Source organism: Idiotropiscis lumnitzeri, chromosome 18 (genome assembly GCF_059441095.1).
Source record: "Idiotropiscis lumnitzeri isolate Australia: NSW breed Sydney's pygmy pipehorse chromosome 18, RoL_Ilum_1.0, whole genome shotgun sequence".
Classification (NCBI taxonomy): Eukaryota; Metazoa; Chordata; class Actinopteri; order Syngnathiformes; family Syngnathidae; genus Idiotropiscis; species Idiotropiscis lumnitzeri.
The window spans coordinates 11,252,974-11,267,007 of NC_142408.1; the positions used below are offsets into that span (position 1 = coordinate 11,252,974).

At 42.2% G+C, this 14,034-nt stretch overlaps 1 protein-coding gene across 1 annotated transcript; it reads left to right on the plus strand.

Moving 5' to 3' along the window:
• Nucleotides 1–239: 239 nt before the first annotated feature.
• ptpn11a (protein tyrosine phosphatase non-receptor type 11a) lies at nt 240–12,316 on the plus strand. Its single transcript, XM_088280772.1, has 15 exons — nt 240–557; nt 1,203–1,325; nt 3,013–3,207; nt 4,177–4,369; nt 4,727–4,846; nt 4,987–5,100; nt 5,197–5,293; nt 5,993–6,090; nt 6,166–6,324; nt 7,347–7,478; nt 7,616–7,770; nt 7,839–7,906; nt 8,309–8,460; nt 9,015–9,133; nt 9,213–12,316. Exons 1-15 carry the CDS (start codon nt 544–546, stop codon nt 9,280–9,282), a joined length of 1,809 nt encoding a protein of 602 aa, XP_088136898.1. The 5' UTR covers nt 240–543; the 3' UTR covers nt 9,283–12,316.
• The last annotated feature ends 1,718 nt before the right edge of the window (nt 12,317–14,034 follow it).

Consider the following 14,034-nt stretch of genomic DNA (forward strand, 5'->3'; position numbering starts at 1 on the left):
CCTGAAGAAGACCTTACACAAAATCAAGTAACACTTTACATGAACTTTTTTTTTTTTTACCGGTACCGTGATTAACAGCGAGTAATGTTCGTCAAGAGAAGGAACATACAATAACTTTTTTTCTACGCAAGCGCATTGTGGGCACACGAAAGTAGTATTTCATTTCATCATCACGGCACCCCGATGTATCAAGAGTTGTTGATTCAACACAATCGGGTGGCGTAAAACAGTACAGCGGCCGCACCATGTAGCAAATCAAACGTACACTTTAGTTCGTCGCAGGTTTGGTGACGTCCAACAATCGACTTCTTCTGAAGTCTCCGGGACGGGCCTAAAAGTGCTTTTTATGTCGTACTTGCTCAGACTTTCTTTTGTCGATGCCGTGATTTCGGCACGCGTATTGGCCGGATATGAGCCGATGAACGTCTTTTCCCGGTGACTGGAGGGAAAACAGTCGCGAAGGTTCTCCACCTAGCTGCTGGAAAGCTACTGCTAGCTGCCAAGTGGGGAAGGAAGTGAGGAGCGGAAAAAAAATAAAATAAAATGACATCTCGGAGGTAAGCGCTTCCCTGGAAAATAAAGTCCGCCGCTGGTGTTGACCCGGTCATCCAAGTTAAAATCCACGAACGGTTTTAGGGGCAGCGTGTCGGTAAACAACCTCCGTGTGTCCCCGACGTTTGTGTGTAAGGGGGCGCGGGGGAGCTGTTAGCTCACCGCGTTACGTTAGCCTACACCGGTGACTGCATATTTGCGACCAAACACGAACGCAAACTTACACACACACATTGTAAATCATGCAATAAAAACATACAATGATTCCCTATTGCCTGCGAGGCGTTCATGTTAGCCCCTCTCAAGTTGGAGGTCGGCTCATGATGGCAGTGTTATGTGGCAACATTAACCATAGAGCCAATGTGAGCGCCTTTATGTGCAAGAAGAAAAGCGCCCTTGAACGAGGCAAGCTGCGAAACGACTTGGGGTGAACACTGGTAGTGTAATACTGGCGTTTTATAAAGAGTTCAACTGTGTAAACTAAAGCTAATTCAGTCATCTCCATGTAATGGGAAATCTCTCCCATCACGGAGGTGTCATTGGGGTCAAATTGCACCCATAAAGGAGAGCTGTCAGTGGTGGGCCCTGAGTGCAGTCATAGCACCCCCCCCCCCCTCCAGCTGCTAACATTCATGTGTTTGTCTCTACAGGTGGTTCCACCCCAACATCACGGGTGTCGAAGCGGAGAACCTGCTGCTGACTCGCGGTGTGGACGGCAGCTTTTTGGCCAGACCCAGCAAGAGTAACCCCGGGGACTTCACCCTGTCAGTTCGGTGAGTGTGACTCTCGCACAGCCGATCCATCCATTATCTGAACCGATTCTCCTCACAAGGGTCGCAGGGGTGCTTGAGCCTATCCCTGAACTGGTTGCACACAAAGATTAACAACCATCCGCTCTCACGCTCACACCTAGGGACAATTTAGAGTGTTCAATCAGCCTTCCATGCATGTTTTTGGAATATGGGGGGTGTACCCAGAGAAACCCCACACAGGCACAAACATGCAAACTCCACACAGGAAGGCTGGAGCCGGAATCGGTCCCACGACCTCTGCACTGTAAGGTCATCATGCTAACCAGTCGTCCAACGTGCCGTCCCACATTGCACCTGTGTAAAGTTAATAGCTGAAAATGTGTGCCAAAACTAAACTTTTATTAAATTGTGGAAATATAGTCTAAAACTTTGTTTACCATACCAGTTTTCCTGGTCTTAGTTTTCTTCAGAGCGCCTCGTTGTTGCCCTTGAGTGTGTGCAAGTACCATATTGTGTGTAACAGTGTCACTCAAAGGTCATCAGTCCATTCAAAAACTGGGAAAGTTCATCACATGAGCAAATATGCACCAAAACAGACTTGAAAGTGTAAACAGATTGTCTTCCTCCTCAATGTGAGTGAGAAAGGTGAGGTTCTGCTTCTTCTTCACTTCTTTGACATAATTTCCAAAATAACCAAATAAAAGTTAAAAATAATTTGTTAGCTTAATCGTGGACACATGATTGCCATTTCAAGTTGGAGGAATACAAATAGAACATAGTCACCTTTCCATAAGATCTTTAGCCTAATAGTATTTAGTTAGTCATTTTTTTACTTACTGTCACAATATCAACAAACAATACCAACATGCTTGATGAAATTATATATTTCTATTGATGAATTGGGGTTTCAATGTCAATTTAAAAAATATGACAGCAAGGGGGCTTGTCTAATGTGCCATCGGAGATCCTTCCATAGTTTGGGACGAGCAAAAGAGACGTTCCAGGAAGGACTGACTAACTACAAACTATCATGTCCACTTTAAGTGCGGCGAGTATTATCAGAATATTTGATAGTTGTTCTTTTTTTTCGTTGCTCAATTTGGCTGCTTAGTCACTCATCCCAAGGTAGCGGTAATGACAAGTCACATTTGCAAGTTCTCCTTTTTTTTCTCCCTGTTTTCTCAGATGACAGTGCAGGACAGTGACAGTGACTCAGCAGCTGTTTCAGCAAAAATTGACATAATTCTACATGTTAACATTCTAAATGAATGCCCTTTGGTACCGATGGGTCACTGTTTTTATTCACCGAACCAGTTTGAGTGTCTTGGGTATGTGAAATTTTGTGTCAGGATGAATCACATTCACAACGATGGCCAATTTGGTGTAAGATCAGGTATGTCAAACTTGTTTTCCTCACAGGCCACATTGTAGTAAAGGTTGTCCTTGGGTGGCCAGTTCTAATTGCAAAACCACCAATGTATCATCACTTGCGTTGTAACACTATGCCAAAAAATACCAGTTCTCAATGGACTCACTTTTAAGGTCACGATTCCGTTAACATTTTGTCTCAACTAGGGCTGATAGTAGAATATCCACTAGAGGGTGCCAGTGATTGGTATTGGCTGCCTTGGTAGAACTCAAGCTGTTATCGGCCTTGTACGATACCTTACTATTGGCCCAACCTTAGGAAAATGTGCTCCCCACGCAGGCGGAATGGCGCCGTCACCCACATCAAGATCCAGAACACGGGCGACTACTACGACCTGTACGGCGGCGAGAAGTTTGCCACGCTGGCCGAGCTGGTGCAGTACTACATGGAGCACCACGGGCAGCTCAAGGAGAAGAACGGTGACGTCATCGAGCTCAAATATCCGCTCAACTGCGCCGATCCGACATCGGAGAGGTGAGCCCACTGCGAGACCGCCGTTACGCGTTTTGGCCGCTGGCATCTATCAACTGGACACTTCATTAGGTGCATGTTTGCATTATGCGCCTTACTATTTCGTTACTGTGAGGGGATTTCCTCGCTCTCGCTCTCTCTCTCTCTCTCTCTCTCTCTCTCTCTCTCTCTTTCTTTCTTTCTCACTCTCTCACTCTCACTCACTCACTCACTCATTCACTCACTCATATTTATATTTAAATGTATTTATTTCGCAACATGAGATCAAATGTTTAGTCAAGAAAGCCTAAGAATGGTCAAGTTGATTTGAGAAATGTATCATTTATATAAGAGTGTGAAGGGCAATGAAAAAAAAATATAGCAAGAAGTCAAATGTGGAATTAAAAACTTTGATTTTTACCTTTGAGAAAACAAGCCAGCTACGCTAACAGGTAAACCAGCTAAGCACATAATTAATCGACAACTAATTAATTATCAAATTGTGATAAATAAAATGTGATAATTGATTAATCGTCGAAAGATCTTGATTCTTTTAGAATTGTAAGAATCCTCCTAATTTCAGCCCCTCATCAATAAACAGTCTTCAATTTCTGTAGAATCTGCTTTTACTTTGAAAATCATAATCAACATTTTTTTTCCAGTTTTCCAATGGTTAACATCGGCCAAACTAGTAACTGAATCATAATTAATGAATACTTGTGAATTTTATGCGCTGTCAATTTGAAATAGTATCCTATTTTCAGATTGAGATGACAGCTAAACAAAGTTTCTTTTTTGTGAAATTACTCAGTCGATTAATCGATAATTGAATTAATCATTCGTTGCAGCCCTAATTGTCACACAAATGTAGAAAAAAAATCCACTGTTGACAGCAAAAAAGCAGTTTTGGGAATCTTAAGTAAGTGTCGCCAAAATGCTTGGGTCCCAAATGATGTGCATAACGGGGCCGTTATTGACGTTGCATCCCGGCAGATGGTTCCACGGGCACCTGTCCGGCCGTGAGGCGGAGAAGCTTCTGACAGAGAAAGGCAAGAACGGCAGCTTCCTGGTGCGGGAGAGCCAGAGCCACCCCGGAGACTTTGTGCTGTCGGTGCGCACGGGTGACGACAAGACGGACAGCAGTGACAGCAAGCCCAAAGTCACGCACGTCATGATCCGATGCCAGGTGAGCCTCGGCCAACGCCACAGCTCGGATTTTGCTGGTCAGCGTCTCGATGGCGTGCGCGTGCATGTGTGTGTGTGTATGTATGTATGTATGTGAAATATTACTTATTTTGGGTCTTTCAACACTTTAAACAATTTTTGCATTTTGCTATTTTTGATTTTTACTTTCTTTTTAGTCAATTAATTCATTAATTTCATGTGTTCTAAGATATTAGGAGATTCTGTAAAAAAAATAAAAAAATAATAATCGTGATTTAGGGAAAAAAAAAGGGCCAATTTTGTAGAAAGGCAGCGTATGGGGGCATAATGTACCATACTGCATGTGGCTGGAGTTTGACTTTGTGTCCTCCTCCTTCAGCACGACCTGAAGTACGACGTGGGTGGTGGCGAGAAGTTTGACTCCCTCACAGACCTGGTGGAGCACTACAAGAAGAATCCCATGGTGGAGACCCTCGGCACAGTATTGCAGCTTAAGCAGGTAGGTGTATTAATAAAAAAAAAAAAGAAGTCATCAAAGAAGTCACACATGTGAGTAGTTTATTCCACAACCTTGCTCTCCATTTCAGGTCCTTGCATTAGCTCGTGCTTTGTCTTTTTCTTTTCTGCCTCTTTTCACAGCCTCTCAATACCACTCGCATCAACGCAGCTGAAATCGAAAGTCGAGTACGGGAGCTGAGCAAGCTAGCGGAGGCCACGGACAAAGTCAAGCAAGGCTTTTGGGAGGAGTTTGAGGTGAGGCTGTCACTTAGTTTCATCCCTAACTTCAGCATTTTGTGTATTTTCTGCAAATGTCTAAAGATGCCCCACCATGGTTTTGCTTCCACGCAGACCTTACAGCAGCAGGAGTGCAAGCTGCTGTACAGCCGCAAAGAGGGCCAGAGGCCTGAGAACAAAAACAAGAACCGATACAAGAACATTCTGCCTTGTAAGAATCTATCAAACTTCAATTTAGTGGATTTTCACACTTACCATTTGTCACCCGAGAGCACACACGTGACGATAAAAAAAATGTGATTGTCGTAGTACCCACTGTAGCCTGTTTGAAGTAGCATTCACACTGACAGAAAATACAAAGAAGATAAAAATGGCATTGAATACACTGTCCAGAAACATTAAGTTAAACACTTGCTAGGCTGACGGTTAGCGGCAAAACCGTCACTGTACCACAATTTTGCAATGATATATACGAGAAAAATTGATGACTAGTTTTGACTCTTATTTAGAAAAGAAAAATATACTGTTTACGTAATCAGCGTCCAACATGAAACGCTAATACCACCGAGCGGCAGAAAAATAACTAACTAATAATAATAATAATGACTATAAAATTACTGTACCAATGAACTAAAAGATACAAACATATTTGCATTAACTCACCTTTATTTATAAAGCACTTTAAATGACAACCACGGCTGTAAACAAAGTGCTGTTCATGGAGCAAAAATAAGTCTAACTACAAACCATACAACACATTTATAAAGACAGTAAAAAGTTTTGGTAATTTTCCGGTTCGACGTGCCAACTTCAAGGCCGACGCGACAATTGGCTACGATGGCCGACTGCGGATAGGTGTTTAGAAGCCTTAAGTCAACTCCTGACCTTTGTTTTTGTTCCATGCGTGCAGTCGACCACACGCGGGTGGTCCTGACCGACGGTGACCCCAACGAGGCGGGCTCCGACTATATCAACGCCAACATCATCATGGTCGTATCCCCTAGCCTGGTAAACGGCCCTTCTTCCTCCTCACGTCGCTCACTTTGCCGCCGCCGCTGACGTTTGTGGTTTTGTCACGTTCAGCCCGAGCAGGACAACAAGTGCAACAGCGGCAGGCTTAGGAAGTCGTACATCGCCACGCAGGGCTGCCTGCAGAACACCATCAGCGACTTCTGGAGGATGGTGTTCCAGGAGAACTCGCGAGTCATCGTCATGACAACCAAGGAGGTGGAAAGAGGGAAGGTAAAGTGCAGCCCACCTGGGATTTTCATTTTACAACACTGTATGACACGACCACATATGTACAGGATTTTTGGGGGGAATTTTTACTTTTTTAATTCTGATCCGAGTATTTCCTTTCAAATTTTAACTTTTCTGTTTTATGCTTCCTTGCTCAGTTTGAATTTGGACTTCTTTTGTCCATTCTTTAAAAACGTACTTTCCTCTTTTTATTTTTTTCAATTTGAATATATACTCTTATATTCATTTAGAAGTCTTTGTTTTGACTATTTTCTTTAAAATTGTAATTTTATTATTTTTGTCATGGCATTTGAAATTTTACATATCTTGAAGTTGTTCCTTGATTTTTTCCTTTATTTATTTTTACTATTGTTTACTCTATTTTTCCTCTGTCATTAGAATTTTTACTTTTTGTAATTTCATTAAAACACCTGATTTCACTATTTTGGGGGAAATGTTTGTTAGATTTTTTTTACTTTAGTGTTTTTAGTTTTTTTACATTATAAATTTGGAGGGGTCCTTTGAAACCATATTTGATTTACTTTGTTTTATTTGAAATTTCCCTATTTTATTCTTTTCCTATTTGTTTATTTTTCCAACACAATACAATACGTTACAACTTTATTTATATAGCACATTTCACAACAGATCACATTACTTTTATTTTAATTTGTACTTTTTATCTTTGCTATTTAGAATTTTTTATTTTAAAACTCAAATTTGTAGTTTAATTTTCTACCATAATTAGATTAATTCTGTATGTTTTAGTTTTTTTTTTATTTGAAGTTTTCAATTTTTCTGGCTATTAGCATTTTCAATACAAATTACAACTTAAATTTTTTTTTTAGCATATTGTTTTTTTATTTATTTGAAATTGTACTTTTTTTTAAGAACCTTTTTATTTGACTTTGAAATATTTTTTTTCTTCTACATTTGTGCTTTTTTTCATGTTCCCATTACATGTGTTCTCCTGTTTGTTTTGCTCTGAACATTTTTTTTGCTGTGCTTGCTTGTGCGTTTGACAGAGTAAATGTGTGAAGTACTGGCCCGACGTGTCGGCTCTGAAGGAATACGGCGCCATGCGTGTTCGCAACGTCCGGGAGACGGCAGCACATGACTACATTCTCAGAGAACTCAAGCTGTCCAAAGTAGGACAGGTAACTTTCTTTCATTCTTGTTCTGTGTTTTCCTCCTCTTTTAACCTTTCAAACTGAAGGGATGACTTTTTTCTTTCCTTTTTCTTTTTTTTGTTCTTTCTTTTTTTTTTTTTTTTTTTTTTTTTTTTTTGCTGCAGGGCAACACGGAGCGCACAGTGTGGCAGTACCACTTCAGGGCCTGGCCCGACCACGGCGTACCCACGGACCCCGGTGGTGTTCTGGACTTCTTAGAGGAGGTCAACCTGAAGCAGGAGAGCATCCTGGATGCTGGACCCATCGCCGTACACTGCAGGTATGTATTTGTTCACCTAGGCAATGCCACCAGGCACGCATGCTAACCCGCTACGCTCGTGTTGGCAGTGCAGGGATCGGACGGACGGGAACCTTCATCGTCATTGACATCCTCATCGACGTCATCAGAGAAAAAGGTGTGTGTGTGGCACGTTTGTTTGTGTTAGAGGGTGACATGGAAGTGGATGTTCACTGCTGTGTCATCCCACTGCTTCGGAAAAAAATCCTGTCCCGAACAGTAGTAAAAATAAATAAATAAATCCTGTCCCATCCCGTCCTGATGAAAACGACTCCCATCTCGTACTGCTGCGAATTTTTACCAGCACATATTGAAAAGTTGTGAGCCTTTGCTATTATAATGGTCGCAGTGTCGAGACCTAACCAGATAATCCTGGCCATTTATGCACCCGTGAATTTTTTTTATCCTGTCCCGTCCCATTCTCCTCATTAAAGATAAATTGACTCCAATCCTACGGGATTGCTGAAAAATGTCAGCCTCTCGCGTGTGTGCTCGTGTGACATTTGTGCGTGGGTTCTAGGTGTGGACTGCGACATCGACGTTCCCAAGAGCATCCAGATGGTCCGTTCTCAGCGCTCCGGAATGGTTCAGACGGAAGCTCAGTACCGCTTCATCTACATGGCCGTGCAACACTACATCGAAACGCTGCAGAGGCGCATCGTAGAGGAGCAGGTTCTGCCTTCTCCTCCTTCTTCTTCTACTATGCGACACATAGCAGACTCACTGGTGACCTCTAGATACAGTTTTAAGATCCAGCTTGTTCACCTCAACTCGACTTGACTTGTTAGTCAATTTAAAGAATAACTGCAGCTGGCACAATGTGCTGCACATAGCAACAATCAAGTAAGAAACAAACACAATAGATGATAAACCCTTTTTTCAGCTACATGCCAACAACTCTACATACTAATACTGTCAAATACCGTGAATAACACACACCCTTGTCTGTATAATTCTGTTTACTATCTGTTTATTTGACACAACTCTGAACAGCACATTTGAATAACGTTCTGAGTTTCCCGATAGAACGCCGTTCAGGAGTGCCGTTTGTTTATTGACATGAAGGAGACTGGCACTTACATAATACAATTTATCCTCCTCTACACATTCTATAATGCATATTATAAATGCAGTTGAAAAAAAAGTTTTTGTAGAACGTATGGTCAAGTGTTCCCTAGGTGGTGTGTTAATTTTTTGTTGTCTTGTTTTATCTGTGTGCTTTCCAGAAAAGTAAGATCAAAGGACGCGAGTACACCAACATCAAGTATTCTCTTTCGGACCTAACGGGTGGCGAGCAGAGTCCGCTTCCTCCGTGCACGCCGCTGCCCACGCCCACCTGCACAGAGTAAGCATGGCCGCCTTCTGCGGCTTCCTCCACTTCGCTGGTTGCTGATTGGCGTCTCCGCATGCGTTTCGTGTGTCAGGATGCGTGAGGACAACTCGCGAGTGTACGAGAACGTCGGCCTGATGCAGCAGCAGAAAAGCTTCAGATGAGATCAGCCTTGATTCCGCGTGAGTCCTGAGCACAGCGCCATTTCACAGGAGAGGGTATCCAGACACAATGTGACTGACCGTTTATTCGACAGCCTCACCGCGCCGCCGACAATGGGACATCGCTACCACACAACAAAAATAACGAGAGAGAGAGTGGGGGAGAGAGCTTTTTTGGCCCTCCAGTCCAACCCCCAACCACTGTGATGCTTACGCCAGCCACAGAGCGGCGTCTAATCCCCACCTACCAAACCCAGCCAGTTTGTGTAGAATCAAAGCCAACCCCCATTTTCTTCTCTCTCTCTCTCTTTTTTTTGTTGTTTTTTTTAACTAAAGCTAAACTTGTTGATTGTTTGTAGAGTTAGCAGAGAAAGTTGTGTGCCAAATGTCAGACATTCTGACAATTGGACTGTTAACCTCGCCACAACTGCCTTGAAGACAAAAACCCGTGTCCTCTCATGTTCACGCCGCCTCCGCCGAATGTCCATTCACGCGGCGTTTCCGAGCCTCGTCTGATTGGCCTCGGCCGTCGTCCAATCAGGAACGTTGCTGAAACGTTCATTTTTCAAGTGCATATTACACGCCAGTCACAACCTTACGGGGCTGTTGGGCTTTGGAAGGAAATTTCAGGATACCAGTTGTGAATTTTGAGATCAATAAGTGGTGCAAAAAGTACTGAAACATTTGGACACATGCATTTAAAAGTTTACAGAAGGTCAAATTAAGTTCACCTGCACTTTAGGCTCATCCTGAACTTTCATCCCAAAGCGCAATATCACAAACTCTTGGAGTCCAGTTTATGTTGTCTTTTGTGTTTTAAATATACGTACTATATGACTAAATGCCTTGCGCGTACCATTGCCTCCGCCGCCCTGAGGTCACCAAAGGTGACGAGAAGCCCGATATCGCTGCCCGTTAGCTTAGCGTAGCTTATTTTAGCTTGCTTTAGCTTAGCATTCAGCTCAAGTGTCCCCAAACCTCTCTAGCTGCAAGCCTAACACTAACCCCAGTAAGGCAAATACGATATGGCAACAACACTATCACATTGTGACTTGAAACACTAACAAAGAGAAGCACACACACACAAAAAAAAAAAAACAGACATTTGGTCCCATGGATCACTGTTGCCTCCTTGAGGAACCTGGTGTTACAAAATATTTTCAGGCCAAAAAATAAGTGGTATTGTGGTCCCTTGAATTCATTCCATGTACCTCAAATTGTGAGGGAGATGCACTTGGCTGGGTAGATTTAGCCTCCTAGTAGGGTAATTTGGCACACTCATAGAAAGTAAGACTTTTTTTCCTCTTGCCTCCTTTGGCCTACTCATTCACAATGGAAACGTTGCAGCACTAGTAACAGTACGAGGCCCAACTAGTATATGTGTCATGCACTAGTAGCCTCCTGGACACAACTAGTACCGCCAGAAATCCCACTTGTAGTTTTGCCTTTCTTGACACTAGCTCTCCTACTAATTTGCTGAGATTCCATGCAGTAGTGGAAAATGCTTTACTAAACAGATGCGTTCGTTCTACTACTCCATCAACTTGTTGGAGCATTCATTTGATATCCAGCGTGGAGTCCATGTTCTACTACACTCTTTGTCTTCTCATTGGACAACTACATGTTAACAGTGAGGCAAAACTGCACTCGTTGACAATATGAGCTACTAGTGACGTCAAATTCTACTCATTTATGTCAACCAAGAGTAATTGAAGCTCCCAAAAAGGATTATAATTGTCTGTAGCCGTTGCAACTGACTGCAACATAGTTCCCTGACGCCACAATGCCACCAGGTGGTAGCAAAGTGCTACTTTTGTCTAAATGAAACTCCTCAACTCACTTCAATGTACTTGCTTGGTACCAAGATGGCAGCAAAGCACTATTCTTGTCTTAATGAAGCTTCTCAGCTTGCTACAACCTACTAAGCGCAACGTTTGCCTATCTCAAACTTGCTAACATCATTCCTTGGCACAGGATGGCAGCAAAGCATTACTTGTCTAAATGAAGCCCTTCAATTAACTTCAATGTACTTGCTTGGCACCAAGATGGCGGCAAAGCACTATTCTTGTCATAATGAAGCTTGTCAGCTCGCTACAACCAGAGATGGTTCCAAAGCAATACTTTTACCACAAATTAAGCAGGCAAAAGTTAAATAAAAAGTCTTTCTAGTGCGCTAAATTGACTCGATAGTGTGTGATGATACGTGGTTCTCCAGCGGGAAAAAGGTTATCCGTTAAGAGGCCGGGCAGATTTGGTCGCAGCATGCTCGGCTAGAAAGCGCCATCGGTCTTCTCGTCTGTGTCATCATCCGCTCATTTCAAACGTGGCCTGGAGATTTCCTCACTACGCCTTGGCGCCGCACAGCCGAGAACAAGAAGCGGCGGTGCTTCTCCTCGAGCAGCCTTGCCTGCCGGGCTCCGTCCACATTCACCTTGATACCACGCGTCAATTCATGGACGTGCCTTTCGCGCCGTCACGTGACAGCGACCGCACCGCTCTTTAACACTCGTATGTGACTCTTTGACGGCAAGGGGGAAGAAAAAAACCTTAACAAATGTCTATTTTTGAAGGTGTATATTGTACATGAACAGAATGTACTTACTAAAAAAAAAAAAAAAAAAAAAACATATCTACTTGCCAATAAGATAATGTGTATGTATATGCATAGTGTTCTCTCTTGACACACACACACATGACCAACAAGAGTTATTATAAATATATTAAAAATAAATAAATTTTAAAAAATGCAGTTAACCACGTTAACGTCCTCGCTAAGAATAAATGGCGAACTCATGCCTCATTTCACTGCTGTGTTTTGGAGTTGTTATTATTATTATTTTTTTTAATTTTCTTCTTTTTAATAAGTGGACCAAACTAAATGATGTACGATTACAAAGTCATTCTTGGGTTTGCAGGCAAAATTTGAGCCTTCAAAAGTCATTTTATCCCAAAATGACGGCCTTATGCTTAAAAATAACAATTCCTCGATCGCTTAAACATGTCTGACAAAATAAACTGTTTTGTTTTCTTTCAAAAACTTGGTGAAGAACTTTTTCATTTGTGTGTTTGCACTTTTCTCCTTACTATTGCCATTCAATAAGACATTTTTCGTCATTTCTATCAAGCACTTACACAACATAATCCTGGTTTTGTTTTCATCTCGCGTTAATAGTCACAAAGTCCAAATGCCCTTGCAGCCCTGTTTTCCATTCTTGGTTGCCCCAAACCCAAATTCTTGGGACTTTTTGTTGCTTGCTGTTATGACAGACATGTCCACCAAATTTGGTGTTGACTGCAAATATGTGCTCGCGGCCATTTTTTTAAAACATCCAGACGGCGTGATTATGTCACCTTTATAACAACCTTTAAAACAAAATGTCTGACTTCCAGGGTGATATTGCGCATGGGTCCTTGAAACGTTTCCATGCGTCCTGTTGTGTTGTGTGTCAGTGAAACTAGCGTTTGGGGCTGTTTTCTTTCCCTTCATAACTTACCATGGAGCGCTAATGAGTCAAGAGCTTCCATTTCAGGCACGTTGCCTTTAAAATTCTTCAATTGAAGAAAGGAAAATGAGGGCAACTGACATGTTTCCTCATTGAGTGAGAACAGATGTGAAATGCCTAATCTGATTTTGCGGCTAATCTGGTTAGCAATGTGAGGTCTTTTGTCGCTGCCTCCGGCTAACAAATTTGCCCTGTAATGAGCAATTTGGGTTGCTCTTAAAATTAGTGCTGTAAAGAGATTAAATTTTTAACTAATTAATCGGGAAAAATAATCTGTAATTAATTGCGATTAATCGCATTTTTTCGACTACGATTTCGATACTTACTTGAATAGTGTCTTGTAATTCATATAGAATCGCCAAATATTAAGTGTATTTTAAGTCAAAGACTCTTGTAATAGTTTTCTTTGATCCTTGAATATGATCTAAACGGTGTCATCTTTACAAGCAGTTTCTCAAAATATATACATTTAGTTGTGCCCACAAGAACCACATCCCAGGAGTGTTGGTTTGCAAGGTCATAACTTGAGCAGGGTGGTTTTTTTTGTGATGATGTACAACACCTAATATGGTACAGTATTTGAATTTGGCTTTGCAAGATAGGCAAAAAAACGTTAAAACATTTTGAAATCCATCTTGAGTGTACGCTTTAATTTTGACAGCCCTACTTACAATACACATATTTCCCACAGCCACATTTTTCGTAATATCTTTGACCACACCCCCAAACCTCTCTCCCCGTTTTGTATTTCCGTCAGAGACCTCAGGAGAGATTTTTTTTTTTTAGTCATATTCTTCAAAGGATGCCAACAGCGTGCCAACTAACACCACGGCCGAGACGCGACGTGATGCCTTGTGACATGCCCGCAGTCCCCGCACACGCCTGTCATTAAGTTGGCATTTATCCTTCATCGGTCATCCCTCGTCTGTCTCTTTAGTGATGGCACGGCCTGTCTCGTATCCTCAGGATTTTTACATCATGGACTTTTCAATTTCTCGTGTCACTTTATAAAAACGTTGGCTAAAAGTGAGTGATTGGCAAGAGCAAATGGGCATGAGGTGATTAACAGAACAATGTCCACACCTGCATCCGTCTAGCTGTGAATCCAATTTGGGAGCGATTGGACAAAATCTGCGGGAGGCAATTGTCACAAAAAGTTCTGAAGATTGACCACGTTGAGCCTAAAAGGGCAACTTCAAACCAATCATGCATGACTTTAGACTTTTTTTTTACGCGTCTACCTATTATAGAT

Excerpts from the sequence above, each read along its gene's own strand:
- ptpn11a (XM_088280772.1), top strand. Across the intron at positions 4,847-4,986 it reads CAGTATTGCAGCTTAAGCAG|CCTCTCAATACCACTCGCAT; the intron begins GTAGGTGTATTA and ends CTCTTTTCACAG. Across the intron at positions 6,325-7,346 it reads AGGAGGTGGAAAGAGGGAAG|AGTAAATGTGTGAAGTACTG; the intron begins GTAAAGTGCAGC and ends TGCGTTTGACAG.